Genomic DNA, 27,896 nt, shown 5'->3' on the forward strand with positions numbered 1-27,896 from the left:
AGCACAGCCTTGTGGAGGAGCTGAGCCCCAGAGCCAGACTAGTTAAAAAACAGGCTTTTATTCTTCATGTGCTACTCGGTCACAGCTTGGAGACACTGCTCTTGCCAAAGTTATTATGAAACAAATCAAGTCCCAGACTCAGGCCTTGCTCTTCCCCGCCCCCAAGAGACAACATCGTACAAAACTCTTATTTACAGAGAAAACAGTCAAAAAACAGTGAATTCAAAACTCCCCTGCCGTTCAGAGGGCAACGCAGGGGACATGCAAGGCAGTGCAGCCCCCCCCATCCCCCTCCCCAGCCTGACCTCCCCCAGGCTGCTCCCAGGGCTGGTGGGACCCTGCACCTCTCTCCCCACTCACTACTGAAAGGAACCCAGATCTCCATCAGGCCAATGCTGTTTCCTTTACCAAAAAGATGCTAAGAACCCATCTGGTCCTACAGCAGCTCAGCCCAACCCGCCCGCTTGTGCTTCCTGCACGGCCAGGACTTCACCCTTGGCCTCCCTCAGCCTTAAGGGTGAAGGACACAGAGGAGCTGATCCAGGGATGGGGCCGAGGGTCAGACCACATCCTTCCTTGGGCAATTCCCAACAGAGATTCTCTCTGGCTGGATCCCAGGTTAGCACGAGCCTTCACGTAAGCGGTGGGACGCGTTGGGAGACCTGCTGTCTGATAGCGGTACTTTGACACATAAACCAAGAGGAGCAAATCGGTATTTAGAAAAAGGGAAATAAAACACACATTCCTCCTTCCAACTGTGCTTGGAAGAGCGTCCATAGGAGCCCAGCAAGAAGCTTTGCTCCTGCCAGCTGCTGCTCAGAAAGCATAGCGTGTGCGAATGTCTTCCAGCTTCTTGGACACCTCGGGTGGGGTCCGGTCCAGCTCTTCGGCCACGTTCTTTTGTTTGTTGGGCTCCATGGAGTTGAACTGCTCACACAGGTCCCCATCGATCACATTCTGAAGGAGCAAGGAGGAGAGCACTGCAGTGACACAGCACAGAGGCACTGAACCCTGCCTAAACGGGGGAAAACGGCACCAAACAGTTTGTTCCCAGGAGATTCTTAATCCCGTCCTGGAAACAAGAGCGTGCTCAGTGACCTCATCTGCTGAATAGCAGCAGTTAGCATCAAACTAATTACTGGCCAGCCTGATTAATGAAGGAGAAACCCAGAAAGCTTTGGCTCAGCTGAAGAATCACACAAGGGAAGATAGATGCGATGGGGCAGTGAGCCTCAGCTTGCAGAGGGTGCAGGCACAGCACAGGGAAGGCTGGAGGCTGCACAAGGTGAGCAAAAAGCAAGCACCTTCTTCAGTGCAACGTCAGAGATCTCAGAGCCCACAGAGCTCACCAAGCACAAGCACACCCCCTCTGCCTGGACAGAGAGCAGCAGTAGCTTCCATTACTGCCAGGCACTATTAGCAGGCTTTCCCACTGAGCAGCAACCACAACCTGCTTGTACAAAGCCTCTGAGGCTCTGCATCCCGCAGCACAGCTCGTGTGAGCAGCTGATCCCAACCACTCGGACCTACCTTCACTGGGAAGTAGTAGGAGCGGAAACTAAGATGGTCTCGCCCACAGAGAGGAGGATGCTCAGATCTTAAGTGCATTTCCACATGCTGGAAGAAGTCGTGATCCTAAGGAGGTAAGGAGAGGTAGGAGAACAGCTCGTTACCAGGCAAATCAGCCAGGCACCGCTGCCCCTAACAACAGCTGAGATTGGTGGTTGTTATCCCCTCCCCAGTTCCACGCTGCGTGCACCTGCAGCAGTAACTACAGCAACCGTGCCACCTGGGCCAGGATCAGCCCCAGGAAGTGAGGCACGCAGCAGCCAGGCAGCACAGAGGTGCAGCTCTTGATGTGCACTGATCCAGGAGGTGAAGCAGACAGAGCAGAGAACGCTATCTTTGTGGCTGGAAGCATTCAGTGCCTGAGGAACAGGGCTGACAGGCTACACACTCCTGCACAAAGCAGCCTTCATGATCTCACTGATCATTCCAAGTCCCCCCAGAGCTACTTTTCCAAAACGTGAGCAGATTTACAGCAGCAGAGCTATGGGAAAAGCTCATCAACTCCTGCACTGGTTTTGTGAAGAGTTAAAAGCTCCTTTTTCTCTCTTCTTTGCATCTGAGCCTGCCACAGGCTTTCCTGCAGCCCTGGTTTTCAGACTGCAGGGCCCTACAGCCCCCCCCCAAGGGATGCAGCAAATTAACACACTGGTTGGGGACAGAAAAGCAGCAGCTCTGCAGTGTTAAGATGGGGCTCGCTTACCTCATGGGAAGTAAAAGGAACTAAGATTCCTATTCCCCCTGATAAGGTGGTATAGACAAGAGATTCAGAGCCTCCCGGGATCAGCGTGGTCTTCTGTAATGAAAGCACTGTCTCTCCCACGTGGTAATTCATTATCACTTCAGCCTGAAAGTCAAACCACAGAAGCGAGTGTTTTCTTCAGCTCATATAAAAGCATTGGGAAGCTCGACGGAGGAGCAGCAGAATGAATTCCGCCACCTGCTAGTTCTGAGACTGCTTTCTAAAGAGGAAGAGCCTTCCACCTGTGACCAGATGGCAGAGCTCAGCACGCCGCTGAATAACCCTCTTGAGCTGGACAAACAGATGCACATAACGAGAGAAAGTAGGAAAAGAAAATGAGCATGCTGCTTCAATCAAACCTCACTCAATAGGCATCGCTTGTGCTTTCAGAAACAGAACTTGGCTCCCAATGACAGCCCATCACCCACTGCACACTTAGATGTGTAGGAGCACAACTGCTAGATGATCTCAGGGACAGCACTGCAGAGGATTTCACATGAAGGCAGCGTGTTCTTTTCCTGCAATAACCACGTGCACCCCACAAAAGGTGGGTTACCTTCTGCGATGCTCCATTAAGAAGCCCTCTGTCCCAGAGAGCTTTGTTGCCAGTGGGATCCTCGTCTACCTCGTCATTGGTGTTGGGAGGCAACCTCACCTGTGTTGAAAGAGCAGGAAGAAGTCAAAAAGCTGCAGAGCAGCTGCATGTTATCACCTCTGAAGAATCTTTTTGGCCTCTCTGGGCTCGAGAAGAATCATTTCATGCTTATTAAACCACTCATTTACCTCCCCAGTGAGGGCTTTGGTGTTAAATAACTGCATTGTCAAGACTGATGGCTCGAAAATGCAGACAGGAGCTCACATCTCTGCCTGGGGTCTGCAGGTCAGACTGGCAGGAGGTAGAGTCACACAGCACTGTTCTGAAGGTGCAGTGCCACTAATGGAACGGTGGAAGGGTATGAATTGAGGAAACCAAGGAGGACTGATCTGTATGTGTTGGTCAAACCCTGCAGGGCGTAACGTCTGCCAATGGCTGAACTCTGCACTCAAAAGCACCCGAGCACGCTTCGGAAAAAGATGAAAGTCCTGGCACAATGACCATCTATTCTTTCCTCGCCTGCTGAAAGCCAGCCAAGTGGGAAGTGTCAGCAATGACAAAGCCAGCTTTCACAAGGAAGTGTCAGAGCAAGTTAAATGCCAGTGCTGAGGGTTAGCCAGGGAAAGTAAGAGCGATAACCTGGTGAGAGCTCTCACGGGCCCCTCTGACAGTCAGGAGTTTTGTTTCAAGGCCTACTCACAGCAAGTCAAGGGACAACTCTAATGCAAGTTATGGAATGCTTCAGAAATGCAATGTTTTTTGACTTGTTTACTTCAGCTGAATTGATAAACTGCAGCCATCCACTATGACCACAGCTAGTCACCAAGCAAAAAACAAGTGAATGGTACAGGGCGTTGTCTTGAGCTACGCACTGATTCTCATTCTTTTTAGACAAATCATGGGTGTTTTAAGGAAAAATACATCATGTCCAAAACGTCCCAACTCCTTCAAGGCACACTCACCACGCAGATGTTGCCAAACTTGTCTGCTCCGGCCACGGTGTCATAATCCAGGAGAGTTGCTGTGGTGACCCAGCGGGGATAAGTGTCATCAGCAAAGATGATGAGCTGGTTCTCGTTCCTTTTGTAGCGCACCCAGATGAAACTCTCCTGAACATCTGAAACAATCACTCTGTGCCCAATGGTCTGAATCCCACAGATGTAGTTGGCAATGTGCTTTTGAGAGAGAGAAAGGGCAAAACTTGAGTGCTTCCAACAGGGAAGTGTAACCCAATGAGGTGCCACTACCCACCCTAACTCCACCCTTCACCTGAAACAATATTTACTTCTGGGAACTACCTGGCTCCCTGTTTCCCATCATTCCCTCCAATATCACCCATCATTTATGGTATACCACAGCCCCAGGTTAAACAGATGGACAATAAAGGGCCCTTGCAACATAACATCCAGTGCACAGCGTTCACAGCCTGTTAACACCAACATCCACAACACAAGTGCTTCTGGCAAATCAGATGTCAGCAGCACTGACTGCTTCAGTCTCTCCTCGCCACTTTTATCACAAAGGACCCAAGAATCACAGCATCACAGGATGGCTCAGGTTAGAAGGGACCTTAACGATCACCTTGCTCCAACACCCTGCTGTGGGCAGGGTTGCCCAACATCAGGTACTACATCAGATAAGCTTTAATTTCTCATGTAAGCACGTTTCTCATTTTAAGCAAAAAAAACCCAACAAAAACAAAGAAACAACTGAAAAAGTCATTCTACTGCAAGTTCCCAGTCTGCCCATGAGCTTGCTGGAGTTCTGCTCTGCAGTACTGAGTAAATGGCACGGGCTCTGCAACCTGCGTGAGAAGGAGGAGCGGGCAATTAGGAGTCAGAAAACCATGCTCTAATACTTCTTAAAGTATCACAGCTGCTGATCAAGAAGAAAATGTAGTTTTGGGGTTTTTAAGTAAGTCCAATAAAGACTTTAAGAGAAAAATCCCATTTTCAGGACTCCAACCATCTTAAGAGGTGCTCATTTGCGTCATCCAGCTTCTGTCCCCAGCCTGCTGACCACTTAACTTAAGAAAACATTTCCAGCAGTTGTTATTGTATATCTGGATGAGACCTCCCACATCTGCAGCAGATGGCCACTGCATGGCCAGTTTCAGGCTTTTCCAACTCCTGCCCATGTCCACTTAGGGCCTGCACTGAGCTGGTGCAGAAAGGAAAATGCAACACTACAATTTGAAGGGTGAGAGGAAATCAGCAGTCCAGCCAGAGCTGCTAATACTGCTGTGTGTGGACACAGGCGGTACGCTCCTGCAAGACACAGGTGCAGCACTAAAGCCCAAGTGCACCCATCTGGGTTGGAGCAGCAGCTAAACCCTTGCTTCACTCATGCTGCATGGCACCACTCACTCCAAGTTAGCAGCAATGGTAAGGAACAGAAGTCAGTACCTTGTTCTCACACTTCCGAAGCAGCTTCTTCTTGCCCAAGTCATACACACGCAGGAGCTTTCCAACTCCAATTAGGACTCTACCTTGGAAAGGGGCGATGGCTGCAGGAACCTCCTCCACGGGGGTCTAGAGAGAATTGGAAGACTGTGAGACACCATTAACAGAGCTAATCTCACACCAAGCTTCACAAAAGATTCAAGCTAATGGCTTGCCTGAAGCTGGTTGGCCTGTGCCAAAGCTGTCCATGGCTAATCATGATCCTTTTCTACAGATGGGGCAAAAGGTCATTCCTCTGTAGGCCTTTCAACACCAGCACAAACCACACGTGGTTCTAACGGAGCTCTGAGAAGTACAGTGTGCTTCTGGCAGCGCACCTCAATGGAAGTGTCAGACAGCCGCACGAACACTGCCTGGGGCAGGCAGCAAAGGAAAACAGAGGCCTTGCTGCCTCTGTTCTTTGTTTCACTTTATCCCCTATAGGAAGATTTTATACTTTGCCTAAATCCATTCAGATGCCTTTCAAAACAGCCACGTCTCTAGCTCATCTGCCACAGAAGCTCTGAAGCTGTCAGTGAATCAACTTCAGTGCGCCTCAGTTCCAGTAACTCAGGGCTGAAAAGTCTCCCACCAGTACTACATAATCAGTCCAAAAGGATCAGCTTCAGCAGAGAAAGTGAATGGGCAGAGCTTGGAGTGATCCCAGGTTGGCTGTGCTGGTTAAGAGAAGTTACTTCACTCAGTCAGCTGTCACCTCCAATGTGGGAGTTGACTGGCAGTAGAAAGGGCCCTAGGCCAGGACAGAACCCACTCACTGCACCAGCACTGTAGGAAGTGAAGGAAACCACAACATTCCTTTCCATGTGCTCATCTGTTCATACCTCGACCATGCTGGAAACACATGGGAAGAAGAACAGAATTTTGTTTAAACACAGTTCTGCTGAAACCTTTGATAAAGCTCCAGGGACCTCCAGACCAAGTTGGTCACAGGCCACCAATGCTTCCTACACAAAGCAGAATCAGAGGAAAGACGACAGCTTCATGTGGCCAACACAGGACTGAGCCTCAGCACCAGGGCTCAAGCGATCCAAACTACTTTGCGAACTACTGCTCAGAGCAGCTCTCCTAACTTGTATTCCAAAGTGAAAACAGAGCTTTTTCTTTCCCCTCCTTAATGAAGTTGTGAAAAACACTGCTCCTTTCCCATTTACCAGTTAGACAGACAAGATACAGCTACTACAAAGAACTGTGACTCTTGGGAAATCTGTTCAATTCTCAGCTGAAGATGGTCCAGGTTATTTTGGGGAAGTCAGCTTATTTTCTTTCATACTGTTTCCTGTGTTTAACATGTGCACGATCATCTTGCTGAGGACTGAGTACCGCAATGTTACCATAGCATGCAAGATGAACTAACAGTTATTCCAACTCAGCCATCCCAAAAGGCCTTTCCCCGCCCCCTCCCCCCTCACCTTGTGCAGAAACTCCAGCTTCTCACCACCATTCACCAGCTTGTAGGTGTAGACAAAGCCCCCAGCAACAGAGCGCGGGTTCAGAATCAAATCTTTGGCAACTCCCACCAGCACATACCAGTCCTCACCAGTGTTGGAGAAGCGGCACACGGCCACGCTGGGGATGAGAAGACACAGCAGGAGACCAGCGTGACCATGACAGAAACCAGTTCAGCACACAGACCATTCCCTGGCAGCACAGCTTGCACCTACACAGGCACAGATTTAGAAGCCCAGCCTTCCAGCACTGAAATGACTTTCAGAAATCATTTTTCCTCCCTGCAGTAATGTTTAAAGCAGGTACCTTCATTCTTCCACACTCCACAAGTAAGATGTGCTCCAGCTGTCACATATGTCTAAAACATTACTTCTTTGCTCTGCTAAGCAGAGTCCAACAAGTCAATGTGCAAAGCTCCACTCAAAGCTGTTTTTCAAAGACTGTTCCTATCTGGACTGTCCATCTAACTTTCCCCATCTCCCACTGTTATTTCCTGACTGGTGTCTAGCTCTGCCACGTTGGGAATCCTGGACAAAACAGGAAAGATTCAACCTTTTGGGCTACAGTGAGTGGCCTAACTCCACCCCACTTGTTATTCTTCAGTTATTGCGCTGGCCTTCCCCCACGGCTCCTCTAACACTTCCTTTCTACTAAGCCTATGCTCAGTTTATCCAGAAGGGAAAGTGAGAGAGAGCAAAACATTGTCATGTTCCCAGATCTCTTATCTCTCACTCATATCCCAGCGTTGCCTTCTAAGCAGAAACATTTGGAGAGATACACCAAATTTTAAGAGTCACATGCAAACAGATCAGGACAGGATGGGAAGGAAAGGCAAGACAAAAGCTTGAAGCCACGTGGCATTCAGTTCTGGGATTTAACCTGGCCTCCTAATAACACGATGCATCTGGATTTCAACCCTCAGTAACAGTCAAAGAAAACAAGAAGATTAAAGAAAAACCACCACCACGAACCTCAGACTCATCAACAGCAGAGTTTTTTTGCTGTGTCTGGCACTACTTCTTACCTGAAGGCAGCTTCATTCTGCTCTAGCTGGACCAGATCTAATGTATTTCCCTGGATGGGGTTCATCACCCTGATAACAGAGGCCCACTGCCCATTCCCTGCCTTTGGAGCACCGAAGATGGATTCAGGGAGATTCTCGTTCAGAAAGGCTGCAGCCATCTCCGCAGCCAGCTCCCTCTCATCTTCGCCTGCAGCCTCCACCATTTCCTACGGCACATTAAAGGACTGGAGTGAAAAAACAGCTCAGAGCATTTCCTTTCCAGCAGTGCCAACGCTCTGCTCTAAGTACAGGTATTCCAGAGCATGGCTTGTGAAGACATAAAAACCAGAAAGCTTTCATCTGCCCTGAGCTTATTCCCCCAGTAAATCTCTGTAGCTCAGAGCACTGCACTGTCAGCTCTTCTCTGCCCAAGAGGCAGTTGTCTGGAGAGCTATTTCTCCAAAGCAAGAACTGTGGAAACAGCATTGAGCAAACTGAAGATAATAACCCACTGAAATCCAAACATCCTCAAACAGTCAGAGAAAACCCAGAGGATGGTGTTACGCAAGCAGGACCAATCCCTGATAGGCAAGATTTTAAAGCCTGCTGTAACAACACCCAAAGAAAAGAACATCAGAAGTATTGCATTCTTCTGAAATTCATGTGTTGAGGCAGATTTCCATCCATTTCAGTTCCTGCATTTGGAGCACTAAAGCTGTCAGGCAATGGCAGCTGGGAACTAGTGAGCAAGTTACAATTTCCAGCAATTTAAGTCACCCCTGGAGAACAGATCTGCGTACCTATCCCCCATCCCAATTACCTCAGCCATTTGTTGCTTCCTCTGCGCTTTGGTGGCCTCAGTGTAAGCATTGTGGTCGGTCTCAATGATAATCAGGTTGTTGCTCTCAGGGTGAATGACGAATTTTCGAGGTGTGTACTGCAATGGGAAGGCAACCTGGTTGAAGACTGCCCCCAGCTTCTCCAGTGCCAAAATCCTGGGGGACAAAGTTGGTACAAACATTCAGCATAGTCCAGAAGCAACCACGCGGAAGAAAAAGGACAGAGTTAAGCTTTATTTCTGTGAAACTGGCTAGCACTGAAACCAGCAGTGCTGCCTTTCTCAGGCCAGGCAGCCACTAACAAATTGCTCCACGGAGAAGGGCAAGACTCAGGGCTTCAGTGAGTCTGTGCCAGTGTGCTCTGCAGCAGGGGGTTCTTGACTCCAGGGCCTTCACTGTCCCATGGTGCACTCTGAACAATGGTCCCTTTTGGACACACTTGTGATGCCGAAGCAAGTATACCCCAAAATGAACAACGTGCACGTTAGGTGAACACGTCACCTGAACCTAAATGTGACAGAAACTTTGTCTGATATGTTATCAAGCACTCCTCAGAGACACTTCAGTTACAACAGCATGAAAAATGCCAGTGCTTGACTGGCCAGTATTCTGTGCCTGCCAGCTGACATGCCAGCTCTTCTGGCATTTTCTGACTAAAACCCACAAGTTTCTCTAGGAAGAATGACTCCTTTAAAAGCAATGAATGCTGAAATACTTCAGTGAGGACAGATATGAAAAAGCGCCTGTTCAAATGCATAAAGCAAAGTTCTTGCATTTGTGTTCCCTCATTATTTTCATTTATCCTTTCCTGTGTCTATTTAAGCTGTAATTTAAAAAACACAACAAATAAATCCCTGTCATGCCTCTAATTTCTTAGATCACGTGCCCTGTTTTCTGCGAAGTAGCCATTCACATCACAGACTTTCCTAATACACCACATGTTTACAGTGTTTAACAACTTCCCTCCCTAAGGATAAGATAACTTAAGGGTTAATTGGAGTACATTTGTTATTTTAACAGGCTACAAAATGCAAATCACAGAAGTGCACCACACCATTTCTTTGTGACAGCCACAATGCAACAACAAAAACCCACCACTCTCAATTCTTAGATAAGTCACTTTACCTCTTTCTTACTGAATGTCTCACCCTCTCCCCTGCCTGGTAACCTGGCCCAGCAGTGCTGGTGCTCCCCATCACTCCTTACCTCAGAGTGTTTGTGGAGATGGCAACAATGCCCTCAGGGCACTGCTCAGATGCAAAACCAGACGCAAACTCCAGAGTCTCATAAGACAGGGGAGTCAGGTGGAAACGTGACTGATAGGAGTAACTGAGCCAGGAACGGCTTGACATGGCCAGCACCTGGGAAAGACACAGCACAGCAAGGTTAGCATGTCTGGGGGCGGGGGCAAGTTCACTCTGTGCAATGGATGAATGGATGCACATGAACAAACAGTGCAGCAACTGGATTCCTTTCCTGCTACAAAAAGGAAATTCTTGAGGCTGGACTCGATCCAGCTCAGAGCACACCTTCAAGAAATACTGCCTGCTTTCAAGGGAAAATTCCATTTGGAAATGGTGCACAAAGAGGAACTTTAAAGCACTACCAAGACAATGGACACAAACTGAGGTACAGTAAGAACTATTTTATCTGGAAAAGCCCACATAGCAACCTATAAAGGGAGCAGGTTTTATAAAACAAAGGTTTACTGCTTCATTGCAATCTAAGGGCCGTAGCACTCTGCTGTAGAGCTTAAGGAAAATTTATATCAAACGTATCAATAGCCTATTTTCAACCAATTAAGTGAAACAAAGCAGACTGACTTCCAATGCTTCAGGTTCACACATTTGTCTAACTTAACTTCAGTGCAACTTTATTTTCTGCTGGCAAAAGCTGGAATGATACTGAAACCCTCCCAAGGCTACTCCAAGCCAAACATCGACTGGCCACAAGCAATGTTTTTTTTCTCCCCACACTGTCAGACAAGGAATTAAGGCTGATCTCAGTGCAGAAAAGCACTCAGCTGTTCCACAGGCATATATTCTCCTAGTGCTGCAAAGCATCTCATCTCCAACTTAGAGCTGGCAGGCTGGCAGTAACAAGTCAGAGATTCATTCAGCTTACCAAACATTAAAGCAGAGCTCAGACTGCCAGCTCCAGCCCCCTGTGCTGTCAACATTTCTCAACCCTGAAGGTGTTATCCAAAGATGAGTCAAGCAGGGGGTGGCTGATCTCCCCAGTGTCACATCAGAACAGCTAATAAATGGCACTTCCGATGAAACATGTTCTCCCCTCTATGCCAAATCCTACAAATATTTTCCTTGAACCATGCAAGATAACTCTGTTGACCCTGGCTAGAAAAGAGATGGCCATGAACTGCATCAAGTGGTCAAGAAGTACAGGGCTCCTTCAGTCTGTTAATTGTAGCAGCCAAGGTGAGTTTCTTCACTGTCTCTGTGCAAAAGAATCTGCGCAGAGCTTTTTCAGATAAACTGAAAATACAGTCTCCAGGACAGATGACTCCAGGTCAGAGGAGACAGGGCAGCACTGCACATTACTTCCTCAGAAGTACGGGGAATACCAACAAGAACGGGGCTGTTTGTGAAACAGCAGGCTGCGAGGCAGGCGGCTCCATAATTAAGTCATTCTCTTTCCCACCCTTACCCAGAGCTGCACTGTGAGGACACTTCCCCACCCTGCCCGACAATACAGAAAAGCAGGATGCTGCACCTGGGGACTGGATCCATACCCCTCCGACAGCTGGCCTCACTCACCGCTTCTTGGCCTTGCATTCGAACTCGGAAGAGCTTCACAGGCCGTGAGCCCAGGTACCTGGTCCTGGTGTCAGAAAGATCACCCGTAACCGGATCCAGGACAGTTCGCAGCAGCACACCATTCTTGACATCAGTAAATCAGAAAGTTGGATCACAATTACGGATAAGAAATAACTAAACACAGCTTACACGCTACTCAAAACAGAAGAGACAGTTTCTGAAAAATGACGCTTTTGTTTGCCTGGCTTCTGATATGATTCCCTCCTACAATTACTTTCTATCTAAATAGGCTCTTAATATTACAAACCATAGCTCCTGTGCACTCCCCAGGGGGCAGAGAGGAATTAGTTTTAAAAATACAAGATAAAATAAAGGGAAACTGGCAAGTTGGGCACATCACAAAAGCCACAGAAATAACTCCAGGACTGACTCCATTTCCTAATCCCTCTTGTTACAAAGCATCTATCCAAAGAAAAAAAACCAACCCAACCATGCTGCTTAAGTGTGTATTCTGACATGAAACTTGAGACCGTTCCCATTATTTTTACCACATGTTGAATTGTCAAAACAACATTTTTGGTTAAGGATCACAGAGTCTGCACTGTACGCAATACAAACCATGCAGCAACAGATTTATTAGAGCAGAGCCTGCGGTTGAGGGCAATCACTCCTTTGATTCTCTGCCCTACAGGCAGTTCATTTCACCCAAAAATGTTTAGAATTTGTCTTCCTTCTGGAAGAGGAAAACACTACCTTGTCCTACGTGATGTCTGAGAGAATATGCTGTCTTTTGACTAGTGTTCAGCCTAGGAACGTACAGTGAAACTTGCAGTTCTGCTAAGTCATAAGGTGAATTCCCCAGTTACAGTTGTTAAGCATGTTGTAACACGGAGGGAACAATCAGGCTTAGTGCTGCACTGTATGATGGCACAGCTACCCGAGCAATCTGCCTTTCCAACAAAAGCTCACCAATGCACGCCTGCCAGAGCTAAGCAGACACCTCTCACCTGCAGTCCAATGTTCAGGTAGAGAAAGCCAATGGAGCCTCTCTCCCCCAGCTCATCCTGTTTCTCGGTGCCACCCATCTCCACGATACACAGTGACTCAGGCTGTGCAGGAAGGGCCTGCATACTCAGTGGCTGCAAGCAGTCCTGTGAGAGACAGAAGTATTCCTTACAGAAAGAAGGGTAAAAAAAAGTCACAATAGATGCTGGCTGCATGGATTTTGGCAAGGAAGGGATGGTAACAACCCTGGATCTGTGGAAAACAAGCTGGATCCTTTCAAACTGTCCTGGAATCGTTTGTTCAGGTTTCTCCATGCTAAATAACTGCAAAGTCTGCAATACTTCAGTCATCCATTGAACACTGATATGATGCAGACAGAGAAATGATAAGGCTGTTTTGCTGCTAACTTGCTTGGGTTCACTTTTACTAAAGGTAGAAACAGTGAGATAAGGGGAAAAAACCAAAAAGCGGAAAATGCTTTTATATCTTATCATCTAAACTCCCAGACATGAGTAAGACTAGATAAAACTAGAGAATCTGTTTCTGGATAGGATCAAGGGCCACAGTTCCTCTCAGCTCTGCAGAGGAGAAAAGTCATACAAGCTATTCCTTCCCGGTCACCCGCTTGAACACAGAAAGACAGCACACAAAGCTCAGCTCTGGAGCACTCTTCTGAACATTCCAAGTCAGAAGAAGAGGCAAAACCAGAATGGCTACTCACCGAAGGGTCAAGGGAAATAATCCTGACAGTGTTGTCCACCAGCCCAACAGCAAGGAAGCGGGAGCGCTGCTCCCCAGGTGGAACATTGGCCAAACTCATGCAAACTACATCGGCTGACATCTCCTTTCTTTCAGTGTACTCATTCAGCTGTCCTGACTGAGATAGAAAAACACAAGAGACTCATTAATTAGGTAACTGAGCACACCAGCACCAAAATGTCTCTCTGAACATCTTTTGTATATTAATTTTTAAGATAGTATTTTGGATTTTATTTATAGCTACAGTTCAAATAATAACAATAGTAGCAGGGAAGTTTATGACTTCCAGCCTCAGTTACGAACATCAGAGGCTGTAATTAGCCATTAAGTCATCTAATGCAGACACAGTCCAGATTTGATTGACTCATTCCAGAAGGACTCTTCACAACAAAATCCTTTCCTGCAGGTTTGATGGAGGATCAGTATCTGCCAGGCCCCATAATCTGCACTGTTCTTCTAAACTCTTTCACAACACTAATGCACGTACCGGGTCCATCTCAAAATAAACCAGCTCTCCTCCAGTCAGTGCTATCACTACTTGTCTCTGGTTCACAGCACATTTCACAATGGTTTTCTTCCCTGGTGTTTTCCATTCGTTTACCCTCTTATCTGCTCGGATGTGCCGGATGCCATCAGGGTACACCTGCAGGAAAAAAGGTCACATTCATTCCTGTATTTACCATCCCTTCCCAACTTCCACTTCAGTTCTGATTCTGATACAAAAGCCAAAAGAGAGCATCACTTCTGGCAGCACCGACCTATTAGCAATGCAATAGAATGACTAGGACAAAGCCACTTGCCAGCTGGAAGCGTTTTGTCTTTGAACTACAGTGAAGAACTACTGAGCACATTCTGAGGGAGCTCAGAGCATTTTCAGCTGGTCCAGTTTAACTAACAGGATAGAAAAGGGCGAGACCGAGTGTCTTTCTCTTCCAATCCACACCTTTTGACACGACGTGTGATGTACTACTGTAGAAACCACAGCTGTGCAGCAAGCAGCCACTGGCAAATGTATGTGGACACGTCAGAAGCAGCTTTCCATTACCTGTACCAAGGCATCATCCCCCAGAAGAGAGCAGGACAAGGTGGGTGTAGTACCCAGGAATCCAGAATCAGTCACTTCTTCTACAGTCTCTCCGATAGACAGCACCAGTGTGGCATTTACGAAGGACACGATGATATAGGCATCAAACTCATCTGGCCAAGGGAGAAAAGGGGAAAAAATAAATAAGTAAATAAAAAAGGCTGATGATTAAAGAAATGCAAGGCCTCCCGCTGAAATTAACAGCCTGATGAATGTCTAGCAGCTGCTCTTCAGCAGAATTCCTGTGATAATTACATCTGCTGGCAATATTGTGCAAGTTCGTCCTAGGACACCCTGTGCAAAAGTCATCCAGTGCTCAACACCAAACAACGCAAGACTGAGCTGGGGGAATCGAACGATGATACAGAGTCAATTCATGATCTGGAATCTGGCAAGCAACCTCCTGCCTACTCTCCCTTTCTCTCAAGGACAGCACAGGGTCTAAAAGCCTTTAAGACACTTGCCCCACCTCACACGAGGAAACGAATCCAGATTTAACAGCCAGCGAAGTCGAATGAAACACTCGACTCTAGTAAAGCAAAACACATGGAATCTATTTGCAGAAACTGCAGCATGGATTCTATGAACAGGACTTTGCAAGACCACATCTCTTGTTTGTATCCACATAAGAAAAGGCTGAAGACAGCTGGAGCAGAGGAGCTCAGGGTTAGCCTGCTCTACCCTCATCCAGAAGTTCAACTAGCTTTCATTCACACAGCATCCATATGGATTCCCAGGATGAGAAGCAATTACATTTAAGATAGAGGAAGTGATGACCTTCACTTCTCACTGGAATACATGGCAGCGTTGGAGCTACTATCTCCAGTGCTGGGTTCTCTCAAAGGAGACAGCTTGGGAGAGTCCAGTAGCTTGGATGTGGAAGAGCTCTGCTATTAAAAATAGATATAATTGCTCACATGGAAGTAAGGAAATTGTGGGAAACGAGAGTAGGACAGGGTAAAGGGTAAAGGAAATGCTCTGGTCCACTACTGTAATTTGCATTCTACCAAAAATGAGAGGCATTAAAGAGAGTAGAGCCTCATTAAAACAGAATGAAAGTAACAGGAACAATGAAGTCTGCTGGGAAACGCAGCCAGGAGTCTCAACAGAGAAATAGAATTGTCTCAAAGCAGCTACTTCACTTCTGATGCTGTTGCCATGCAAGTGCTATTTCTTCTAAAGGAGAAATTACCCACTTCAACCCAAATCAGAGCTCAAACTTATGCACCACAACACTAGAGAATAAGCAAAGGTGAGGCTACGAGAGAGTTGCCCAGGTCTGGCCCTTCAGCAGCATCACCGTGATTAGCCCACAGGCAGGGGAGACAAGGAGAAATGGTAAACGAACCTCCAAGTACATAAAGCAAACAGGGAGCTCTCGCTGGGATGAATATAGAATGCCAGCAACTAACACATATCACCTTATAACAATCAGTCCAGTTAGGTTAACTGAAACAAGCGCTCCAGGAATAGATTGTTTTCTTACCCATCCTGCTTAGAGGAAGGTGTTGCCAAATCTGCTGTGTCATATTTATAACAGAGCTCTTACATACAGCTGAAAATATGCAAGTAAAAAAACCATCATTTGTCTCTCCAACATCTGGCCTACAGGCCACAGCTCTGGTCAAACTGAGGAGTTTTGTGTAGTTAAAGCAATTCCAGTACTGCCCTGTGGCATGAACTCCATCACTACCCTATTAAGCAATCACAACCCAAAAAATACAAGCATCAACAGGAGCAGGTCTGTGTCAGGAAATCAGGGAGACCTGAACCTGTACACAGAAACTGGTTAGTAAGGCCAACTATTTAAACACTTGGCTTAACAGAAGAATTCCTCTAACATTAACAGCAGGTGGTAAGAGTTCAGTAAGATGCACGCTGCTACACAGCTTTTTTCTCCACACTAAATAAGACCTTCTCTTAAACCTAGCATGCATTTTTTCAACACCAGAAGTCTACAAGAATTCCTTGACTGCTTTAACTAGATTCTAGCAGTTCACTGACCTTTAATTCATAAATATCTCGTAGACAGGATGTGCTAAAAATTCCATTTCAAAGTCCATCATCACTTTCCCAACTCCTTGAGAGCGGTTCCTTTTTTCCCTGGAGGCTGTCATTCCCATGATAAACCACCATGTCCCAGTTGGAGGCTCAACCATGTGATTTGGAGCAGGACAAAGAGCTCCCATTTGAAAGCGAAACAGATTCCCTTAGTCCTACTCCAAACGAAACTCATTCTTACCTCTTAAGACTTCTAGCTCTTTCTTTTCACTGGTTTGGTTACATTAGAGCATGTCTTTAATTCTGTGTCAGTAATAGTGACAAGTGCATTTTTGCTCGAAGTCCAGTAGTGTTGCTTAATGCCTCTCTGCTGGAGCTTTTGAAATAAAGGGTTTGATTTACCAGAATGAAGTCAGTGAATAAGACGCATTCATCCAGATACAAACAATGCAATTTTGCTTTAGAAAAACTGCCGAGTTGAAATTAAGAAGACTAAATCCCCGGGGCACACTCAGTATTCTCGTCAGAAAGAGAACCATCTATTTTAATATGAAAAGATATCTACTTAGCTCTCTGCAATCCCAAGCACAACATCAGGCTGCCCAGAGTTCTGAACAGATAACGCATTATTTTGCGTGCAGACACAGACTTCAAGGATGTTCATTACTGTTCTAATTGCTCCAGTTAGCTCCCTTTCAGCAAGCAACAGAGTCATTTTAATGACTCTGAAGAACCACAGCTGGACTCATTCTCCTGTGCCTTCATTACAAGTTTTCTGCAGCTTCGTGCACACGTCAGGATCAGTTATATAAACATCACATTTCAGCCCACGAACGTTACACTACCATCCTTTTTGCTACTTGTCATGAATTCAGTTTGAGTCGGTCCAAGAAAATTACACTGTGAGAAGCCAGTCCACACCCAAGAAACAGGTTTCTCATGCTCTGCAGCACATGAATTTGCACTGATGCAAATACAGCCTCCACTAGTTAAGACAGGTTCAGGGGACAAATAGATGAGCAGTGACAAAGTTCAGGATTATTCTCACTCCAAAGACATTGATGGCATGACAGCACATCTCCCTAGGCTTCTGTTTACTACTGCATGGAGACTCTGCAGCTGTGACTCACTGCACATCATTTCTTGTGTGAGAAGTGACTACAGACTGCTGGGACTCAGCTGACATCCCTCTCTGCTGCAAAGCACACAGCCCTCTAGCATGCAGTCCTCCATATCCAACTGCAAAAGAAAGACCTGGCCCAAATTCCACATGCTCCTCTGTTTCTTGGGCAGCCATACACCAGCAACCATGCCAGCAATACCTGCAGGTACTTCAGGCACACTTATGAGGCGATAAAACCCAATTACGTGGCTGGGAGCCAATCCTCAGTCCAGAAGGGGAGCTGAAAGTACCCTTGAAATGTGCACCCCTGACTTCAGCGAGAACTGAGCATTCTGTAGAGATACAGAGCCAATTATTTTGCACTTTGGAGATCCTGAAATGGAATGGAAGTTGCTTTGTACTCCTTAGCTCCTGAAGTACAAACACAACCACTTCCAACTACAGGACAGCTTCCAGAATTCATTTACTGAGAAGCTTAGCATAGAATTAGCCCCGTGATTTTGGGATTCTCTGTGGTTAACCTGTGGGACAGCTCAGTAACCCCTAGCAGTATGTACACACCTGTGGTGATCAGCACCTCCACCACCAGCCACCTGCGGAAGAAAAAAAGAGGCTTGGTATTGGTAGTGTGTATCACTACGTACCAGCCAGGGTTAGTATTTGCTCTGAAGGCTGCAAGCTTGTGTGTGTCTTACAGAGGCCTCACAGCATGAGCACACTGTGGCATTGAGAGAGAGCCAGGCAACTCGATGCTGAGAACTGAACATTCCAAAGAATAGCACTTGTGCAGTTTCAGAGTTAGATAGTCGTCTGAAGGCATCCTGCAGTCTTTCTAATTACAAAACACTGGCTGTGAATTCAAAGAGCTGTAACCTGGTGATTGGCCTTAAGGATGTTTATATACACAAAGTACTAGGGGTCACAACAGCAACAGACTCCAGTCCTTCTGAAATCACTGAGATCCTTGTGCCGAAACTCTAAGGATCTGGTGGAGGAAAAAAGAGGAGGTAGTGAGGTTAGCAATGGTCCTCCATCTCCTGAGAGTCAGTCATCCTCTGCAACTCCAACAGAAGAGGTCTTAGAATTCTAAAATGTTGTTAGAAGGCTCAATTTTTTAAAGGAAAAGAAAGTTACCTACTTCTTTACCAGGACTGGAGCATGGATTTGCCTCTAACAAAGTGGAATGCTTCTTCTAAAGAAAAACACATGGTTTGGATAGGAACTGTGGAAATATTTTCCTTCTGCTCCTTTTTAGTTCTGGGGAATATGCGGGAACTTCCCGCTCAGAGTTCTTTCCACGCTGCTCAAGCAGTACTTGAGTCTCAGAGCATCAGTACAGAAATCAAAGGCAGGTCTCAAATGACAAAGGTAAATCCTACAGCACTGTTTGAAATCTCCACAGGGCTACAGGTTCCCTGGAAGACACGCTACTCTAAGACTGCTTAAAAATAAGAAACCATACCAACACAGAAGGCTGAGCTCTCCACTATAACAATCCGGCATTTCTATACCCGATGCATAAAACTACAGCAAGTCTTTGCAAGATCTGCACTGCCTCAGAAGTAATTATGGAGACTTATCTATGGAGATTTATCAGTACTTAGATAGTTTTGTATCAGGCTTTTTAGATGTTTCTGAGGACTTGTTCTCACCTCCAGCAGAAAGGCAGGACAAGGGAGTCCATTTCCTCTCATCTTTCACAAAGCAAACTCATTATCTGAGATCAGGAAAAAAAAACAAAAAAACCCTACAACCCCTTTTGCAAATTTCAATAACATCCTGGAGGGAGCAGCACCCAAACCCTGCCGGGTTTTTTCAACAGGCAGTGTGTCCCACTCCAAACAGAATGTTTTCTTTAAAGATATGCACGGAGGGAAGCAATAAAACAGATACTGCTGCTGATTTATCTGGGGTTTTTTTCCATAATTTCTGTCCCACTCGCTCACAAAGAGTTGATTATTGCAGTTGTCAACACATATGAAGAATAGCAAGTATGCTCCAATAAAAAGCATAATCACTGCCTATGAATGTCAGAGCAAAACCTTACGGGAACTGGGAAATGAGAAGTTCAGCAGCTTCGGTCTGTAAATGCACAGCTGATGCGGCACACTGTGCGATGGATGCAGCTGTGAGCAGTTTCTTTGTCAAACGGAAGCATGACAATTCTAGGGGACCAGAGGGTGGCTTCAAAGTACAAACAGGTGGCTGCAGAACACCCAGTTCCTTGAGCTTAAGGAAAATACTGCATACCTTCAACGTGTCTCCTCACAGTCCATACAGCATTGGGGTTACCGGGCAGCTCTGAGACGGCCATTTCAGATACCTAAGAAAAAACAGGAACCAGGTTCTTTTGACAACAGATGTTCAGGCTTGCTTCAGTCCTACTGTAATGAACAATCAGCAGTTTTTAAGCTTTCCCACAACTGGACAGGAAAGCTAGCAAATTCCCTATTCTGATGCTCTCCCCCCAGTACCAGATGTGCAAGGGGATAGAATATATTCAGCAGTGAGATTGCAACATTATAGCTCCAGAGGAACAGCTTTAAAGCAAAGTCATCCACCCCCAGCAAACAGATAGCAGCAGCAGCTGGCAAAGACACTGGGAGAGTTCCAGTTCAATACATTCAAGCATTAGAGACAAAATGCAGGTGGTTTAGAGCCAATAAAACAGAAAGCCTTTGAGCTTGTAAAAGTAAACAGCACAGTCTTTCTGTTTCCAAGGCACAAACCTACAAAGTTACTCTCCCTCCAGACTATAGCAAAAAGAACAATCCCTTCATTAGAGCACCCTTATTGCTTGGACTGTCTCTCACATTCCTTACCCCTCAAGCTGTTTTTCTAATGTGCTGGAAGGTTTACCTCAAGTCCATGTCTTAGAACCCTCAGAGATGACCGTGGCCCCCGACCACAGGCTACATACAGCTGGGGTGTGTCCTCATTGGCCAGATCTGCTATCTGTGTGGAAGGAGATAAAATAAAACTGAGCCACAGGAAGTGAACAGATCAGTAACAGTCTTAAGCAGGTGGCTGAGAATTCAGCAGAACAGCTTTTCTATTAGCATTCAGTACAGTGCAGTCTTTCTGGAAACATAGGATAACACATCTTTGCTGACTCTGCAGGTAAGCACGGAAAAACAGTCATGCATCTATAATCATTTCCTCTAAGCGAGAGGGCCCTACAAACAGAAGGGAGCTTGCTGATAGCAACCTACCTGACAGCACAGAATAGGAGACAAACTGTCCAATTCATCCACCAGCACCAGGTTTTTGAGAGGTCGTGGCTGAAAGAAGAATGTGTCTCCTTCCTCAAGAGGCATGGCAGATGAGAACTCTGGTTCCTCATCATCATCACCCAAGTGGGCTATCTGGTACAGATAACTTGAGACAGAAAGTGAAAAAATCAGCCATGTTCAGTGTGGAGTGCACGCAGTCTTCTCTAATACAGCTTAGCCAAATATTCAGCAAAATTTAGGGAAATCCTTCTCTGTATTATATAACTATTAAAATTTAGCCCTAGGGTATATTTTCATCATGAAAAGGAAGTGTTATAAGGGAATCAGATGCTCAATAAATAAAATAAATAACGAAAATCAAGGTCTCATTTGTAGCTGTCATTGGCAAAGTATTGCAGAGTTTTGCGCCTTCTGTTTACCCGAGCCTTTGAGACATTTTAGTGTTAAAGCCAAAGCACTGACAGCTGAGGCCACAAGCAAGGCCAAGGACCAAAGCCACAAATCCAGTTATGTATTTTATTGGCATATTCTCACCTCATTATTCTTAGCCCCACTCCCCATTCCATTTTACTACCCTAAATAGCACAACAACCACATTGAACTTCAGAGGAAAAACAGAAATCCAGAAAGATAAACCAATTTATTTGTTGTTTTTAATAACGCTGAAATTAACACGTCTTTCTCAAAAAGACTGCTTTATACAGTGCAATTCAGATTCACACTGGTAAACTGGTTGGAACTCCCCCATGTGGCTGACTCTGCAGATGCAGGCAGAAGAGAATTAATCTCCATTCCTGTAAATGCACAGCTGTAAAGCCAAGTTCAAAGGCACAGGAAGACTTTTCAGAATCTTTGGAGTATTCTACACCCCTGAGTAGGAAAAGAGAAGGTCCTCCACAATGCTTCTACTAAGAAAAGGACCGTATGGCTACTGATAAAAAACCTTACTAGCTCCCGAGTCTGCAGTTACATTGTGAGAGATGGTGTAGTACACACACACATCCAATGAAAATCAATCAAATTAACCATCAGGATGTGACTGATGTACATAAAATGGAATGCCCAGTTCTCCCAACTGCAAAAACACACCATCTTTTGTTTTCTACACTACAATATTATATCTGGGATCAGCAAAAAGAAAATTCCCCTCTTCAGTCACGCCATGTGAACAAAGAATTAATCCACCCATTAAAACTGAGATGTTGTCTTTTCACATTCACTGAAGTCAAGGGTCAGACTGCAGTCACCAACAGAATTAGCCTGTTTCAGGGGAAAACCACTGGTGTGAAATTGTTTACTTACTGGTTTCCAAATTCAGATGCCACAAAGAGAAATCCTGTCTTCAGCACACACATGGCAGCGGCTACGGGAACGGTGTCAAAGTACTTCAGTCGAATCTCAGTTACCTGAAAGCAGAAATCTTTTTGTTGCCTAATACTAATACTAGGGTAAGCAGCAGCAAGCCACTGCAGTCGAAGTTAAGTATTTCAATTCACAGACCAGCTGGGTCTGCCAAGCTAGTTCCCTCAACTTGCAACAAGATCGATTACAGCACACAAACAAGAACTCTGTGCACCCTGCACTGTCACTATGAGGAACAGCAGTTAATAGTTGTGAGCATAACAGTATTACCAAAAAACGTAGAATACATGCCATCACACAGCAAAACCCGAAATAGCACATATTTATCACTTCAGAGAAACAAGCAAAACTATGAACTAAGAGTTCCTCTAAATGAGTGTTTCTTGTTGTTCTTCAAATACAGCTTACCATGTCTTCATCAGTCTCCAGGGTGATTTTGAAGATGTCTCCCTGCTCTGTCTGGGCCAGGAAGAAGAACATGGACTTGGTCTTGTGTGTAGCAGAGCAGACAAATATCATACCTCTCTCTGGGTCATCCAAGTCATTCTATCAAGAAAGAAAGCAGAAATGATTGGTGGAAAGGACCGGTACAGATGTGGTTTCACTGACTGAAGTACTTCCATTTCACAGGTGTCTGAGAACTGACAGCGCACAAAAAAGTTTTCAGTATAAAGCACATCCACTCCGTTACAGCTTGCACATCTCTCCCCCAAAAGGAAATACATTTCTAAGACACCATGCCTAAGCTTTCCCCCTCCCATCCTTTCTGCCCTTCTCTCAGACAACCCCAAAACATCAAAACCAAACACAGCAGTAACACAACCAGGTGTTTTTCAGCACCTGAGCTTCTATAGGTATTGAAAGCTCTGCCAGAGAACACAATGATCTGCAGTAGTGAAGGAAGAGAACTAAGCCTTACATGCAATAAAGCAGCCATCGAATTCACCTGTATGCACAAGGGCAACCACGACCCAACACCTCAAGTCATCCTACCTTACACTGACAGCACTGCCACAAGCACCTGATCAGAGTCTTAGGAGTATCTTCAGCATCAATTTCAGAGAAGAGACATGAAACAAACTCATCACATCAGGCCATGCATCATCTTCCCTCATGGATTAGGAGTGCAGCCATCAAGGCAGATGACAGGCTAGCAAGACTCTTAATCCTGTTTTCATCACTCCCCGATACTGGCAAACTCACTCAGCAATAACAAAGAACATCTTATAAAAAGGTAAAGGAGGAATCCCAGAATTCTCACCCGTCTCCTGGGAATTGGGCATCTGATATCCGGCTGGTCACCGAAGTTTTTGTAAGTGATATAGTTTTCTGAACAGATCAGTACCCCACTAGGTCCATCAGAACCACCAGGAACTGAAATACAACAAGGAAACATCACCACAAGAAGAATTCTTACCACAGATCTGAACTACTACTTATAAAGGATTGATTTTGTTGGGTTTTTTTTGGAACAGCATAGCTCTGCATCACCCTGAATATATGAATTTTTCTAGGGAGAAAGATCAACACTGATTACAGCTTTCTGTGTGGGCATAAAAACAGGGCAGAATGAACTGACAGACAAGGAAAAATAAAAGATACATCTCCAAGTAAATTCCTTGTTTCATCCTTTATTTCTCATTCTCATCTAGAAAGCCTCACTGGGCCCAGAATACTACATCAGCAACTTGTCAGTGACTGGCATGTTTGCTTGCTGTCACAGTATCAGATGCTTTTCTGACAGATCTTTCATCTAAAAATGTTTATTAAAATGGTTCTACTGGGAGCCCAGCGTAACAGAAGACACTACTGAAGGGCAGCAGCAAGCAGATCAGCCCAGTATTTGCTTACGACTGCAACAGCAGGGTAAGCATACCTAGCTCTCAGATTCTTTCCACGTGGAGATGCCTGCAGTTCAGCACTTCCTCAGATTGAAAGTGTTTGCTTTGCATCAAACCCTGGTAGAAGGGTCTTTAGTGTATGGTTATGTACTGGCTTTTTTGCATGCACACTAGCCACTCAAATCCCATTCAAAAGAGTAGAACAGCAGTGCTGTTGCATTATGTATGCATAACTTCAAATTACATTCTTTTGCATCTGTCACCAGCTAGTTTTGTTTAATATCTAACTTCTGAACAACAAGAATCAGTGTAGATATAAGAGAACTATAGAGCAGTCTTCAAACCTCAGCTGTATCTGCACATTTTCTGCACATTTCCACATGTGAGCCATTACTCATGACCTGTCTCATCAATGACTTAATACTAATGGCTCAGACTACCACCCAAACAACTCCAAGCACCTGAAGCATAGTGACATTGCTCCCTTCAGAAAAGGAACCAAACAGATTCACAGTAAAGTGTCTCAGCAGCCAGGTGGGCAGTACCTGTTATAAGGAAGTTGCCGTGCTCTTCCAAAGGCTCACTGTATTTCCTAACAACATGGTTCAAACCCAAGTCCAGCTCATAAAATGTCAAGGTCTGTTGTGTGTTGGCTGCTGCTTCTCCTGTTGGATCGTTGTCTGCTTCCTAAAACGCAAAACATGAACACTTCATTCAAGCCACCAATGGTATGTGTGTGAAAATATTCTAAGAGCTGAAATAGCATGAGTGAAAAGCAGCAATTTATACACATTCAGAGATCATTCTTTCACTGAAGTCTACAGCAGCAGTGGGAACTTCACATCCCCAGGAACGTCTACACACATCAGCTCAAGCCTGTTACCACACAGTAACCATGTCTGCCATCAGAGCCTGAGCAGACTTGCTGCAATACATAACAGTAAAAGCTCCTGTGGTTTTACTTAGAAACCTCTAGACAACAATCATACCTCCACCCTCTCTGACACACAAAAGACTTCAGGGCGCATATAAATTACAGTACTAAGACTTGCCCTCAAGTACAGCTTTAACCTCTAGAACAACAGAGCAGTCGCTTTTCTTTAGGTGCTTATTCAGACAGCTAATAGGTACACTGTCCAAAGGAAACAACTTGGTCAAAATTCAGGCAATATTTTAACAGCAAAAGGTTTGTTCTTGATGTGCTACCTGCTGACAGCACCAGAACAAGATGTCTTTCAAGAAAGGAGGAGCAAAACTAATGTACCACAAAAGAGTTTTAAACAACATTAGGATAAAGCCCAAAAGACTTGGCAGAAGATGCTCAAAAAAAGGTTCACAGAACGAAAACACGCATGTGTGCAGTTCAACAGCAACAAGAATTACCAAAACAAAACAGACCTTCCAATTCTGTCCAAAGGTAAGGCAGGTAAGCTTGAGACAAATAAAAGTTATCTCAGACAGTAAAGGCAGACAACGTGCCTTGGCTTCACAGGCAGGTGAAGCAGGACAGAAGAGAAATAACAAAGCCACCAAAGTCTTCTCACCTCATAATCCATTTCCAGACAAGCAAACATTGGGTTTTCAAATCCCACATCGACTCCCACCACGTGGTAGACCAAGGTATTGGCCTTGTGGGCTTCCAGTGGGGAGGAAATGGTGAGCCGAGCTGCAGCATCTCTGTTTAAGATGTACACCAGCTTCTGCTTTTCAATAGCACCTGCAAGAAAAGGGCAGCAATGCCTGGTGATGACATCTGTCTTACCCCCACCCCGATAGAAAACTTCACAACAAAACGTCGGCATGATTTTGCTGCTGAAATCTGCTATTGGTACTCATCTCTGTGCCACCAATTATCTTCAAATAGCTCATTTTTAACATCTCAGACTACAAGCAACAAATCCAGCTCTAAAGCTTAATTCTGACTCTTTGGGTAAGGTATAACTAGCCCAGTACTCAGCTCCTAATAGCTACAGGCAGATCTACTCACATTCCACCACACAAAACATGATGGACTGCATGGAAATAAGAACAAGTTAAAAAAAACCTGCTTTGGCAAACTATGGAGGTTCATGCACTAGTAGTGTTTACTCTCACTCTACAAGCTTGTCATCCTGTTGGCTGTAAAAGCACAATTGTTAGCAATGCTGGTCGGCCAACCAAGTAACTAAGGTTACTAACACTAATGCTTAGCTATGAAGCCTGATCAGAAATTCTTCTAGTTGTCTCCACAATAAACCTCAGAGAAGAGACATGAATTCAGATCATCACTTCAGGCTGGAGAAGCTGACCACAGCACAGCAGGGGTGGCTGCAGCACTAACTTTTCTCCCAGACATCACATATCAGGGTCCTGCCCGCTCACCACAAACCTGGCTGGCTTCTTTTCCTTCTTTCTATTAACTCCAAGAAAAGAATAAAAACCAAGAAAAAAAACCAACAAGTCTCTAGATTGACTTACTGATCATGACAGCACGGCCCTTCGGGTCTACGGCCAAGTACTGGCCTGGAACGATCCTACGACATCCGCTCTTGCCAAAGGTTTCCTGATGAATCTTCTCAAACACGTTTTTGGAGGGCTGGTACTCCAGGATAACAATGCGCCCCGAGTCGCTGCCCACAACTATGTAATCTTTGGTCCCTCCTGTCAGCCGAAAGGCCATGAGGGAGCGGATAACCCCAAACACTTCCACGGTCAGCAAGGTGTGAACCTTCCCTGTGTTAGGGTCCGGGCGGAGCAGCTCCAAGATCTTGCCCCGGGAAACAACAATTTCTTGTTGTTTGGTTCCTAAGGAATAAGCAACAATGCAGCAGAACTCAATGCAACTTAGTCACCAAGCAAGGTGCCCTGCAGTTTGAGCATCTTTTAATAGATTGTGAATATAAAACACTAAATTAAATCCGCATTTAAGCCAAACTTCCTCTCTTTCCACACGATCCAATAGCTCAAGTTGCACCATTTGGATCAAATGATAGAACGCCTCCAGAAAAAAAGACTCAACTATGCTGATACGGATTAGCTTCAGCAACCAAACAGTGCAGAAGCTCCTTTTATTCCCCTACTGTCTGAAATAGCCTAAGGCAATCAACATTACAGGACGGAAAGTTACCTGAGAAGTTGCCATGGATGGCATAGCTGATGCCTGTGGCACGCTGTAACGTGAGGTTGTACAGGAACATGCTGACAATGGGTTCGCTTCACTTTCTCGTAGCTCCAGTGAATGTGCAACAGGTATTTGTGCAGCCAAAACCATTCACGGGATACAACAGCAGAACTGACGTTCTCTCATTTGCCTGCAGATCGAACTTCAATCTTTCTCAGCAGATTTAGAGCTTACAGCTGCTGCTGACCAGCTCAGTGACAGGCTGGCGGGGGACTATTTTAAATTAAAAGAGAGGAAATGTAGATTAGGTGTTGGGCGACAACTTTCAACGAGAGGCCCCGCCACAGCCGCCCAGAGAAGTTGTGGACACCCCATTCCCGGAGGTGCTCAAGACCAGGTTGGATGAGCCCAAACCACACAGGAACCTCCGTCGTTCAGGCCCCGGAGCGATGGAACCTGCCTTCGGTTCCCGAACCGCTTTCCCCCACACCCGGCCCCAGGACCTGCCTGACGCTCAGGCCCAGCCCAGCCGCCCCTCATCGCTCGGGCCCCGTGGGGCCTACGGCCGCTCCCACCCCACAAATGGCGGCTTACAACGCACTGCCTCAGCCGAGAGGCCGCCGCCGGACAGGCACAGCACGGCGGGAGCGTCCCTACCGTGCGGATGGCGGCGGATGCTGCTCCGGCCTAGGCGGGCGCCCCACCGACCCGCTCCGCCATCAGCCCCGCGCCTGCGTGTTGCACTCCCGCGCTTCCTTGCCGGGGCCTTCCTCGAAGCCCGACGCGCGCGCTGTGAGAGGATGTGGCTGTCCGCGGCAGTGCCTGAATAACCACGGACCAACATCAGCGCTCCATCACTCTGAGAGCCTCCACAAAATTCCCCCAACACCTCAAAGCTCAGAGAATCGAGATGGAGTCACCATTCCGTTCTTCCAGGCGGAACGGAGCGGGTGGAAGCTTT

The 27,896-nt window shown here is 46.0% G+C and overlaps 1 protein-coding gene and 1 non-coding gene across 2 annotated transcripts; both read right to left on the minus strand.

The window, feature by feature from the left end:
• Positions 1-38: 38 nt before the first annotated feature.
• SF3B3 (splicing factor 3b subunit 3) lies at positions 39-27,723 on the minus strand. The gene is made up of 26 exons (XM_072346396.1): positions 27,593-27,723; positions 26,942-27,208; positions 26,293-26,619; positions 25,380-25,552; positions 24,381-24,522; positions 23,256-23,368; positions 22,403-22,540; positions 21,935-22,038; positions 20,612-20,777; positions 20,259-20,354; positions 19,650-19,722; positions 14,237-14,388; positions 13,679-13,834; positions 13,154-13,309; positions 12,435-12,578; positions 11,428-11,550; positions 9,860-10,014; positions 8,635-8,809; positions 7,836-8,041; positions 6,775-6,931; positions 5,309-5,434; positions 3,866-4,078; positions 2,865-2,963; positions 2,270-2,413; positions 1,531-1,635; positions 39-957 (listed from the first exon to the last, which is right to left on the minus strand). The coding sequence occupies exons 2-26, from the start codon at positions 27,009-27,011 to the stop codon at positions 817-819; spliced, it is 3,654 nt and encodes a 1,217-aa protein (XP_072202497.1). The 5' UTR covers positions 27,012-27,208; positions 27,593-27,723; the 3' UTR covers positions 39-816.
• Positions 26,031-26,112, minus strand: LOC140257543 (small nucleolar RNA SNORD111). The gene has a single exon (XR_011905051.1). It is a non-coding gene; the product is annotated as a small nucleolar RNA SNORD111 (small nucleolar RNA).
• Positions 27,724-27,896: the final 173 nt, after the last annotated feature.

Source organism: Excalfactoria chinensis, chromosome 11 (genome assembly GCF_039878825.1).
Source record: "Excalfactoria chinensis isolate bCotChi1 chromosome 11, bCotChi1.hap2, whole genome shotgun sequence".
NCBI lineage: Eukaryota > Metazoa > Chordata > Aves > Galliformes > Phasianidae > Excalfactoria > Excalfactoria chinensis.